Consider the following 12,223-nt stretch of genomic DNA (forward strand, 5'->3'; position numbering starts at 1 on the left):
TGTGAGAAGGTTAATTATAAATTTAATTTCTTTAATAGGTAATGATGATTCAGATTTTCTGTTTATTTTGTTTGTTTTAGAAACGTGTGGTTTTTAAGCAGCTTTACTATTTCGCATAAGTTGAATTTATTGGCATAGTGTTGCTCGTAATTTCCCCTTAATTCCCTTTAAATGTCTATAGGGTCTGTAGTCATGTCTTATCTTTCATCTTGATATTGGTAATTTGTTTTCTGGCTTCATTATTTATCTTTCTTCTCTCTCACTTTTCACATCTACACTATCTTTCCCGTCACTATTTTAGTTTAAGATAATAACATCTGTTGCTTGGTCTGTTGAAATAACCTCACATTAGCTTTCCTGTTTGCAGTCTTTTTTCTCTGTTTCATTCAGCTTTTTACAAGAAAGATCTTCCTAAAAGGCAAGTGTAATTAAATCTTTCTCAGCTTAAAAATTTTTAATAGTTTCCTAATGCCTTCAGAATAAAAATCTAAGCTTCTTTGTTTGGAAAACAAAGCCATTAATGATAATGTATCTATGTGTCTCAGTAGATTTCTGTCTTTCCTGTATTTTCTTCTTTTTGTATCTCCCTGCAAGCCATATGGAACTGTATTCCACTGCCTTTATAAGTGTTCCAATTTGTCATTTTCTGTCTTAACGTTGAACGCAGCATTTCTGATGTGATGTGATCAATATTAGCTAGACAAAATTATCTTCTGTCTTTTCCTTTACTTATTCTGATTGGTATGGTCTCAATTTTTTATTAATATTTATTTGAAGTAATACTTTTTATTCAATGTATCTTTACATTCACAGAAATATCTAACCTCAAAGCATTTTTTTAGCCCAGTTTCAATTTATTAATCTCTGAAATCATATTAAATAATAGAGGTGCTTCTATTTCCTATCACTAGAATACCTATCAGATAGCTACTTGATCTCCATTCCCCAATACCAGTGATGATGAGTTTTATTTCAGCTTGAGAGTATTAGCTTGGGTATTGACCATTCATCCAAATGACTACATGATGTATATTTCTTTCTTTGTAGATTCTTTTCATAGTTTGAAAAATCATAGTTTGAAACATTCTTCTGAACTGGCCAGCCAGTTTGGAGGTAAAGCAGTTGTTTCTTTTCTTGTTAGTCCTTCACCTCCTCACCCCCTGGGGAATCAGGATGTCCCATGTTATTTTTAACAGCCTAAACACTTCAAACTTTTATTCTCCTGTTGGATTTGAGAGGGGGATGTTATTAGCTCTGTCTTGATGTAGCAGGGGCTCTGAAAGTCTGTTTGGATAACACTGAAGATTGGAGGAAATGTGACTCTGTCTGTGTGTTTTAAGCCCCTAAGGTAAGATCAGAAAGCGTCTGGGGCAGTGAGAGCCAAATAGTTGAAGTCATACATTAATTATGGTCATGAATCATTTTTATTTTTAAAGTCTTTACCATTTGACAAGGTTGTTTGCATAGTACCAGTGAAGTTTTGAGGCAGCACTTTCCTTCTTTTAAAGTAACAGGCTATTTTGTCGATTTCTCCTTGGGGTTGATAATACCTATCATTTTTAGAATTCTGGTAACATTTTTAGTAAAAATTGCTTGTTTCCCTTCCTGAATGCGTGGTCTTTCATTTATGTAATTTTTGTTTTGATATACTATTTTAAAGTTACAAATATAAAAAACTAACACATTGATCTTTCAATTAATGTCCCACTGATAGCAATCACAAATATCAAATCTTGGAACTGTGCTTTTATGTTCAGACATTAGACATTCAGCCAGCAAATGTATTTTCAGTGCTTCCTTTGTGCCACCTTTCTTTGTAAGCATTTGGAATATATATGAAAAAATGAGATTTTCTTTTCTTTTTTTTTCTAACAAAGATCTAGTGAGGAAATAGACAAGGAAATAAATAGTTGCTATAAAATGTAATTCTATAATATTTGTGGTGGTGTCATATACATGATGTGGTGGTGTCATATACGTGATGATTTCCAGGGAAAGGAATGCTTCTACCTGTCTAGAATTGTCAGGGAAGGCCTTTGAAGAAGAGGTTATGTTTGAGCTGCCTCTTAATGGATTAGGAGTTTACTTACCTGTTAAGGGACAGGGAGAACTTATAGGCAGAGAAAACAGCTCATAAAAAGATACAAAAGGAAGAAATGGCATGATATGTTTGGAGAACTGCCAGTTGTTCAATATTGCTGGAATTGAGGGTGCAAGGTAAAAAATATCAGGAGATGAGGCTGGAGATGTAGGCAGGGACCATATCACAAAAGGCCTTACCATGCTTTAAACTGCTTTAGAGATGCATTTGTAAGAGAATATTACTGTCTAACACACAAACACACCCAGAGCCAGAGGCAATAGGATGGAGTATAATCTCCTCTAGTGGATTCCTTAGAAGCCCTGAGAGATTTGTTGAATTACTGATCTCATGTGCAAAGCAGTCCCTTTTAGATGACCTAAGAAATCCTCAGTAACTATCAGGCAATTTCCAAAAGTGCAGAATATGTCATGAGTATTTTTAGGGTGTAGTGTCATAATAATAATAACGTTGGCAGAGGTATTGATGCCACCAAATCCTTAATAAAATGAACCTCCCATATATATGATGACTTTCAGGTTAGGATTGATGACCAATTTTTAAAAACTGAGGTAAAGTTTATACACAGTGAAATGCGCAGATCTTAAGTGTAAATTCTGTGAGTTTTGGTGTACTCCTCACCCCAATCAAGACATAGAATATTTCCATTACCTAAGATAGTTCCTTTGTTCTCCCTGCTCCCTGCCAGTTATTTCCACCCCATATAGGCAACTAGCCACTCTTTTGATTTGTCACCGCAGATTGGTTATATCTGTTCTTGTTTACTGTGATCTTCCTTAAATTAATTTGTCCTGTGTGCTGTGAGGTAGGGGGTGAGATTCAGTTATTTCTATATTTATTCAGTGGTCTAGTACCCTGGCTTTAAAAACTTTGTTTTCTCCACTGATATGCCTTGATTTCCTTATCATAAATCAGTTTGCCCTATATGTGTACCGTGTTTCCCCTAAAATAAAACCTACCCATAAAATAAGCCTAGCAGGATTTCTAAGCATTTATACAATATAAGCTGTACCCCGAAAATAAGACCTAGTGATGGGCGTGGCTACGCAGGGTATCTGCACAACCCATGCATTTCCTCAAGGAGCGGTAAAGAAGAGAGCAGCCCTTCTCATCTGCCCCACTGTGACAGCTACTATCCCAGAGGTGACCAGAAAGGTGCGGACAGCCCCACCAACAAGGTTGGCTCCTCCTGTCAGGCCATCCTGTGCGTGCTGCAAGCTGAGGCTTTGAGGGGAAAGTCTCCTCAGTGAAGTGAGGAGCAGGACGCTCCGCTTTAGGTATTGTGTGTCCCCAGGGGGAAGAAGGAAAGCTGTGGCTGCCATTTTACTATGATGACGTTTCAGAAGAAGACGACTTAACTATATTTGAATAAATGTAGATTGTTGTACCGTACTTAAAAAAAAATAACACATCCCCTGAAAATAAGCCCTAGGGTGTCTTCTTGTGGAAAAGTAAATATAAGACCCTGTCTTATTTTCAGGGAAACATAGTAGTTCTATTTCTATGCTCTTTATTCTGTTCCATTGATCTATTTTCTGATCCTTATGCCTATACCGTCTTGTCTTGATTATATATTAATAATTTTATAGAAGTCTTGAAATATGGCAGATTTCAAGAACGATTTGTGACTTCTAGATTCTTTACTTTGAATATAAGTTATAGTATCAGCGTCTTAATTTCTGTAATAAAATAAAGCCTGTTGAGATTTTGACTGGGACTGTGAAACAGTTTACCCATTTGGGGAAAACTAACATCTTAATGCCAGATCTTCCAGTCCTTGAACATGGTGTATTTTTCCATTTATTTAGTTCTTCTTTACTTTATCTTACCAGTGTTTTGTTATTTCAGGATTGGGTCTTGCACATCTCTTGTTCATTTTATTTCTGTCTTTTGTGTTTTTTCATGCTATCTTAAAAGTATTATTTTTAAATTTCATATCCCAGTTGTTTGTGACTAATACAGGAAAATCTTGAAGATATTGCAGATTTGGTTCCAGGCTACCACAATAAAGTGCATATTGAAATAAAACAAGTTATGTGAATTTTCTTATTTCCTAGTGAATATAAAAGTTATATTTATTTTATGCTGTAGTCTATTAAGTATGCAATAGCATCGTGTCTAAAAACCAATGTATATACCTTAATAAAAATACTTTATTGCTAACAAAACTACTAATGATCATCTGAGCCTTACAGCAAGTCATAGTATTTTTGCTGGTATAGCCACCTTCATGAATGAGCTTAGCTAGATCTTCTGAATAACTTGCTACAGCTTCTACATCAGCATTTGCTGCTTCACCTTGTATGTTTATGTTCTGGAGATGGCTTCTTTCCTTAAACCTCATGAACCAATCTCTGCTAGCTTCCAACTTTTCTTCTACACCTTCCTCACCTTTATATAATTGAAAAGAGTTAGTGCCTTGCTTTGGATTAGGCTTTGGTATAAGGGAATATTGTGGTTGCTTTGATCTTCTATCCAGACCATTAAAACTTTCTCCGTATCAGCAAGAAGGCTGATTTCACTTATAATTCATTTGTTCACTGTAGTCACACTTTCATTTCCTTCAAGAACTTTTCCTTTGCATTCACAATTTGTCTGACTGGTGCAAGATCTACCTTTCGGCTTATCTGGCTTTCAACATTAATTTCTTACTAAGCTTAATTATTTCTAGCTTTTGGTTCAAAGTAAGAGACATGGACTCTTCCTTTCACTTGAACAGTGAGATGCCATTTTAGGGTTATTAATTGGCCTGATTTCAATAATCTTGTGTCTCAGGAATATGAAGGCCCAACAAGAAAGAGACCAGGAAACAGCCAGTGAGAGGCACAGTCAGAACATAGGCAACATTTATCAATTAAGTTAACCATTTTATATGTGTATGGTTTGTGGTACCCCAAAACAATTACAATAGTAACATCAAAGATCACTGATCACAGATCACTAAAACAGGTATAATAATGAAAAACAATTGAAATAACACCTTACCAAAGTGTGACACTGAGACATGAGTGAGCACATGCTGTTAGAAAAATGGTGCTGGTAGATTTGCTCAGTGCAGAGTTGCTACAGACTTTCAGTTTATGCAGAAAAACACAGTATCTGAGAAGCACGATAAAGCAAAGTGCAATAAAATGAGATACGCCTGCATACAGAAATATAACTGATTTTTTTTGGTATATTGATCTTATATCCAATGACCTTGCTAAATTTACTTATTAATTCTAGTACTTATTTTGTAGGTTCCTAATGATTTTCCACATGACAATCATGTTGTCTGCAAATGAAGACAGTTTGACCATTTTTTGTTATGAAATGTATGAGAAATATATGAGCTAGATTACAGACAGAGACCAAAAAGAAAAATCCCACAAAGCCATAACTAAAGCAAAGAAGAAAAATAGCTCTTAGTTTTTTCAGTGTTCCTTGAAAGAGACCTTACTGAGAATGTAGTTGCTATTAATATTTAGACCCTGGTCCGATATTTAAATCATCCTATTACTTTGTCTTTCCAGTGTCTTTTGATTTTCTCTCATCTGTTTCAGAGTGCTGGCTGCTTTGGTTTAACCTTCTTAACTGAGACTATTGTGAATTCTTTTTTTATTTATGGATATCAAGTAGTAATAGTCAGCCTCAATAGTATGATACTCTCTCGGTGACTTTAGCCATCCACTTAATTCTCTGGGTCTCAGTTTCCACATCTGTAAAATGATAGGATTTGGCCATATTATTTTCTAATGCCTCTTCCAGAATCCTATGAGTTCTTCATCCTAGCTCTCAATAAATCCGAAGCAGACAGGCAGAAATGGAAAGCATGTTTTAGAGCTTTATTGTTTTAAGATTTGTTGTAATCCCCATTATTTCATTGTAAATACGCTAGAGAATTGAGAAACAATCAGTTGAGTTCATTATTCTGTTTATCCTGGAAGGTTTGTCATTTATATCTGTGGCTCTGTGTTTACAGTTAACTCACTTATATTTTTTATAACTTATATTTCTAGGCTTCATAGAGCCCAGTGTGCAATTAAACAGACTCAGGTAACTGTTCAGAAAATTGGAAAGGAAATTGAAGAAAAATTAAGACTCACATCTACAAGCAATGAGCTGGTAGGTTTTTGTGTATTTACCTGTTACTCTTCTTGATTTCTAAAGGGGAGTATCATATTCTTCTAGTATTAATTTTCTTTTTTCTAGAAAACTTTAGGTAGTTATTATAATATATGATTTTCTTAATGTTTCACTGAGACTTCTGTTGCCATTTAAATGTTGGAATTTAACTTTCCCATCTGCTAATAATGTTACATACAAAGTGCCTGCCTTATTCTACTAAATGAAACTTTAGATTATATACACTTACTTAGAAGATAATTAACAGGCTATTTTATTAATGTATTATAAATGTGAACTCTAAATATGAACTGTATTGTGAATGAAAAATAGCTGCCAGGAGGAAAAATAATAAACTATAGGGCCTAATCTACTTTTAAAAGATGAATGTAATAATTATTTGGATGGAGCATAATAGGCTGGTTTGTGGACAGTATTCTCTTTTGGGAAATATTCTTGTAAGGAGGCATTTCCAAACAAATAGAAATCTCAACCCAAAAGGACAGATTTGAGATATTAGCGTAATTTTGGGTTGCTTTATACTTCTCCTAGTGGAGGAAAAAAAAATATCTGTTTTGGAATGAAGATTCTGTTTTTATAAACAGAATAGTGGCTAAAAACTTGAACTTTTCTTAAAATAAAGCCACATGGCTATGAATAGCTTTGGATGAAATTTGTGCTATGGGTTATGATACTTGAAATCCAAATCTTTAAGTTCTGGATAAAATTTTGTTAGTATTTGTTTGCACAGACTCATGATCATAGAAAAGCAGCATCTTCCTGTTGTCATTTATACCACTGTCAGCTTGGCAGAGGGCCTTTATATCCCCAAATAAAAGCTCCTTGTTACCGTGAAGATTTGTCCAAGATAATAATATTAGTATCATAGCAGAACCCTAGAAAAGTAGCAATTCACTTAACCTACATAGATTTCTCTCTTGTGGAATTTTAAATTAATATGTTAGCTCAAACTGTATGAAATGCTGATCTTGACCTATAAATGACAATTTCATATAGTTCAACCTAATATATAAAATAGCTTGTGCTATACGTGCCACGTAGCAGACATATAAAATATGGTAGCCACAAAACTATAGTAGTAATCCTTATTATTTGTGTTATTTTCCTTGTCTATAAAAAAAATCCTCCATTTTAGAGACACTGTTAAACCAAGCTTTTGTTGTAATTCAGTTGCAATAAAGGACCAAATTCCAGACCATAAATATATTGCAGAAGGAGAAAAAATAGCTAATTTTAATCCTTTCTGTGGTGTGCGAAATTGCTAAATTTTTAGAACTTTTATCTGGGGAGAAATTGCTAGGTTTTATTTATTTTTTTATTTTCTTCTCCCAAAGTAAGACTGGGAGATGACTCGTTTCATTAAATAACAACATATGCTTTATTTCAGTATGGAAAAGTGTATTTTATTCCTTTTTTTAACAAATATAAGTGGTGACACACAGAACAAGGTGATAGAATGTATGAGTTTAAAGAGGTCAGTTCAGGTTCAGAGGTTCATTGTGTGTTTTTATTCTGCCTAGTCTACGTAGTAGAATATCATTAGATTTTTCAACTGAACATGAACCTAGAAATCATCTAGTTCTCTAATAACCCCATTTAAAACTACACCCATCCTCTCAGTACATTCTGTACCCTCTCCAGCTTTATTTTTCTCCATAGTATGTATTGCCATTTATGATATATTTTACATATTTTTCTATCTCTCCAAACTAATGGAAGAGATTTTTGAAACTATAATGGGAGAGATTTTGCCCTTTTTTTTCATTGCTGTATCCCCAACATCTAGAAAAGTGTTTGACTCATAGTAGGTGTTCAGTAAATATTTGTTGAATTTAAGAATGAATCTAACATAATGTCCTCTTTTTTTTTTTTTTCTTTCTTTTTGAGACAGTGTCTCATTTGGTTGCCCTGGCTAGACCTAGCTAGAGTGCAGTGGCATCATTATAGCTCACTGTAACCTCAAACTTGCTGGGCTCAAGCGATCCTCCTGCCTCAGCCTCCCTAGTAGTTGAGACTACAGGCGTGTGCCAGTGTGCCCAGCTAGTTTTTTTATTTTTTTGTAGAGATGGGTCTTGTTCTTGCTCAGGCTGGTCTCAAACTCCTGACCTCAAGTGATCCTCCCACGTAGGCCTCCTAGAGTACTAGGATTATAGGCATGAGCCACTGTACCTGACCACATAATGTTCTCTTGTAATAGGAGAAGAATATGAAGCTTAAAGAAGGGAAGCAATTTTCCCATAACCATTTCACAAATAGAAATAGAGAATTTGATTAACTTGTTCCCTTTTAGGGAATAATGCCATATATGTGTTTGTCACCTTAAGGTTTACCTGTTGCATATTAGAAACATTTACTATTATCTTTTATTCATCATTGCCTTTTCAGATTAGCCCAAGGCCATCGTACTCCAACCCAAGCATTTTAAATATATAAGAATTAATTTTATTTTTAGTCTAAGTAAAAATGCAATCAGAAGGCATATTTGATGTTGAAAGAAATCAGATGACCTTGTAAGACCATTTATAACTAACTTTGTTACCAGAAATTTGGTTCACACTTAATGACTTTCAAAGATTTGACATCTTCTCATATAATATCAGTGCCCAACATTTTTGGGGGGTATTGAATTATATTTCTTATGAAATTTCTGCTTTTGTCATCTTGAATTTTTACTTATGTTTTAGATTTTGCCAAATGCCTTTCCTATATCTGTGGAGATAATTATATGCTTTTTCTCTTTTCTTCTAGTATTATGGTGAAATACATTAGTTGATTTTTGAATGTTAACCCAACTTCACATTCTTGAGGAATGCCCTCTCAGGCATGGTGAATTTTTTTTTTTTTTTTACACATATTACTGGATTTAATCTGTTAAAAAATTTTAAAGGATTGAGATACACACACACACACACACACATTCATAAGGAATATTGGTCTGTAGTTTTGTTTTCTTGTAATCTCTTTGCCTTAGGTTTTTTTTGTCAGGATAATGTTGGTCTCAACTCACTTTGGGGAAGTGTTTCCTCCTTTTTTTATTTTCTTGAAGAATACATGTAGAATTGGAATTATTTCTTAAATGTTTGGTCGAATTTACTATTGAAGATATCTGGCCTGGAGTTTTCTTAGTGAGAAGATTTTGAACTAGAAATTCAATTTCTTTAATAGTTACAGGGTTATTCAAGTTATCTACTTCTTGAGTGAGCTTTGGTAACTTGTGTCTTTCAAAAGATTTGTCCATTTCATTTAAGAGGTCAGTCTTTTTAATTTTAGCCAATGTAATGGTTATGTAGTGTTTCTTGTTTTGGTTCCCAATTATGTTTTGGTTCCTAATTATATTTTTATAATGAGCACTTTTCATATCCTGTTGATCACATGTGTATCTTTTAAAAAATGTCAGTTCAAGTATTTTTGCCCATTAAAAAATAAGCTCTTTATTTTAGAATTATAGGAAACTTACAAAGATAATTTAGAAAGTTCCCGTATACCTTTCATCCAGTTTTCCGTCATATTAACATCTTATATAATCATGGTACATTTGACATGGTGGTACATGGTTGAAACCAAAAAGTTAACTTTGATATATTACTATTAACTATGGACTTTACTTGAGTTTTACCATTGTTTCCATTAATGTCTTTTTTTAAATGAATAAACTTTTTATTTTAGAACCGTTTTAGATTGATAGGATCATCACAAAGATAGTAGAGGGACTTACCTTATATATTCCACACCCAATTTCTCAATTATTAACGTCTTACCTTAGTATGGGACATATGTTATAATTCATGAACCTATATTGATAAATTATCATTTACCTAAGTTCATGCTCTATTCAGATTTCCTTAGCTTTTACCTAATGTCCCTTTTCTAGTCCAGAATCCCATCCAGGAAACCATACTACATTTTAAAGTCATGCTTCCTTAGGCTCTTCTTGGTCCTAAAAATTTCTCAGACTTTTCTTGTTTTCATGACCTTGACAGGTTAGGCATTTTGTAGAATATTCCTGGATTAGGATTTGTCTGATGTTTTCCTCTTGATTAGACAGGCTTCTAAGGCCTTTTTTTGTTTGTTTCAGTGTTCAGTCCAGAGTGCCACATTGGATTTAGTAATTGTGTCTTCTTGGTCTTCTCTGATCTCTGTCTTTTCTTTTTTAAATCGACATGACTAATCATGTTAATGTTGACCTTGGTCATTTGGTTAAGGTAGTGTCTCCCAGGTTTCTTGGCTATAAAGTTCCCTTTCTACACTTTTTGAAAGAAATCTAGCCTATAATCAAAAGGAAGGGAATTAAGTTCTAACTCATGGAGGGGGAAGTATCTATGTGCATTATTTGGAATTCTTTGTGAGGAAGATTCGACCCTCTCCCCATTTATTTAATCATTTATTTACCAGAATAGATTTATGTATATTTGTTTTATACTGTGAATTATAATCCAGTGCTGTATTATTTATTTCCTCCCTTACTTGTGGCTTTGGCCATTGAGAGATCTTTCAAGTTGGTTCTTGTGTCCTTTTGCTATGCCTCTATCTCTTTTTTTGTTTGTTTTTAAAGTCCTTTCTTACCCTCTGGCACTATATGATCCAGGCTCATCTTGTTTTTCCCTGACCCAGCCCTAAAATCAGCCATTGATTGGCCTTCATTGAATAATGGTATTTAGAAACAAGTTCTGGGCATTGGATGTTGTTACTGGGTTGTAACTGCTTGTAGGCCCTCTTAGTGGACAGAGCTATATATACATATGTATCTTTTTATCTCTACATATATTAAAATAAACATGAGTTTGTACTAATGATTTCAACTCTAATACCACAAGGTTCATTCTAGCCTTACCCATGAAGAGTCACTTTGCCTGTTTGTATTATCTTTTTCTGAGAGTAGGAAACTTGGCTCCCATTATAATTCATTTTACTTATTTATTCAGTCCTGATATATGTGTAAACTAGTTTCATATTTCTTTTCTTATTTTTGTTAAGATTTTTGTCGTCTTCTTTTGGGTTGAAGAGTATGTGTGTGTTTTTCTGCATACAAATCCTTTTTCTGGTATGTGTATTGGGAATATTTTCTTCCTCCAAGTTGCTTTTTTTTTTTTTTTGAGAAAAAAGGAAAGTAGAGTGCAGTGAGATCATCGTAGCTCACTGCAACCTCACACTCTGCACTCAAGTGATCCTCCTGCCTCAGCCTCCCAAGTAGCTGAGACTACAGGTGCACACCACCACACCTGACTAATTTTTCTATTTTTATAGAGATGGGATCTTGCTGTGTTACTCAGGCTAGTCTTGAACTCCTGGCCTCAAGTGATCCTTCTGCCTCAGCCTCCCAAAGTGCTAGGATTATAGGCATGAGGCACCATGCCTGATCCTTTCTGTGTATTTGATGGTATTTTCTAAAGAGCTTTTAAGTTTGATGAAATCCAATAAATTTTATTTTATGTTTAGAGCTTTTTGTGTTTTTTTTTATAAGAAATCTTTGCCTAACCCAAGAATGCAGGAATTTTCTCCTATGTTTTGTTCTAGCGGTTTTATAGTTTTGGGTTTTACATTTAGATCTATGATCCATTTCATAGATCTAATTTTTTTCTACCAAGTAAAGGTAAGGGTAATGTTTTTCTTTTCCTTGTATGGATATCCAGTTGATTTAGCATCATTTATTGAACAGTATTTCCTTTACCCATTTAGTTGTCTTGACATATTTGCCTAAAATCAATTGACCATATACATGGCATCTGTTTTTAGATTCTCTATTCTATTCTGTTGCATTGATCTATGTGTTTAACTGTCTTTCACCAATACCAAACTCCGTTTTTATTGTAGATTTCCTGTCTTAAAACCAGGTAGAGTAAGTCCTCCAATTTTGTTCTTTTTTAAAATTCCTGTGTTTTTTCTAGGTTCTTTGTATTTTCAAGTGAATTTTAGAATCAATTTGTTAATTTCTATTAAAAAAAAGCCTGCTGGAATTTTGATAAGGATTTGTAGATAAAATTATGGAGAATTCCCATC

General features: G+C 34.0%; 1 protein-coding gene across 2 annotated transcripts in view; it reads left to right on the plus strand.

Moving 5' to 3' along the window:
* Window positions 1-12,223, plus strand: part of UVRAG (UV radiation resistance associated) — a 275,388-nt gene that overhangs the window by 127,315 nt on the left and 135,850 nt on the right. For both annotated transcript variants that reach the window (XM_076002321.1, XM_012744895.3), the window contains exon 7: window positions 6,100-6,205. In XM_076002321.1, coding sequence (XP_075858436.1) covers window positions 6,100-6,205 — 106 coding nt within the window. The remainder of the gene's footprint in view (window positions 1-6,099; window positions 6,206-12,223) is intronic.

The sequence above is a fragment of the Microcebus murinus genome, chromosome 4 (genome assembly GCF_040939455.1).
Source record: "Microcebus murinus isolate Inina chromosome 4, M.murinus_Inina_mat1.0, whole genome shotgun sequence".
NCBI lineage: Eukaryota > Metazoa > Chordata > Mammalia > Primates > Cheirogaleidae > Microcebus > Microcebus murinus.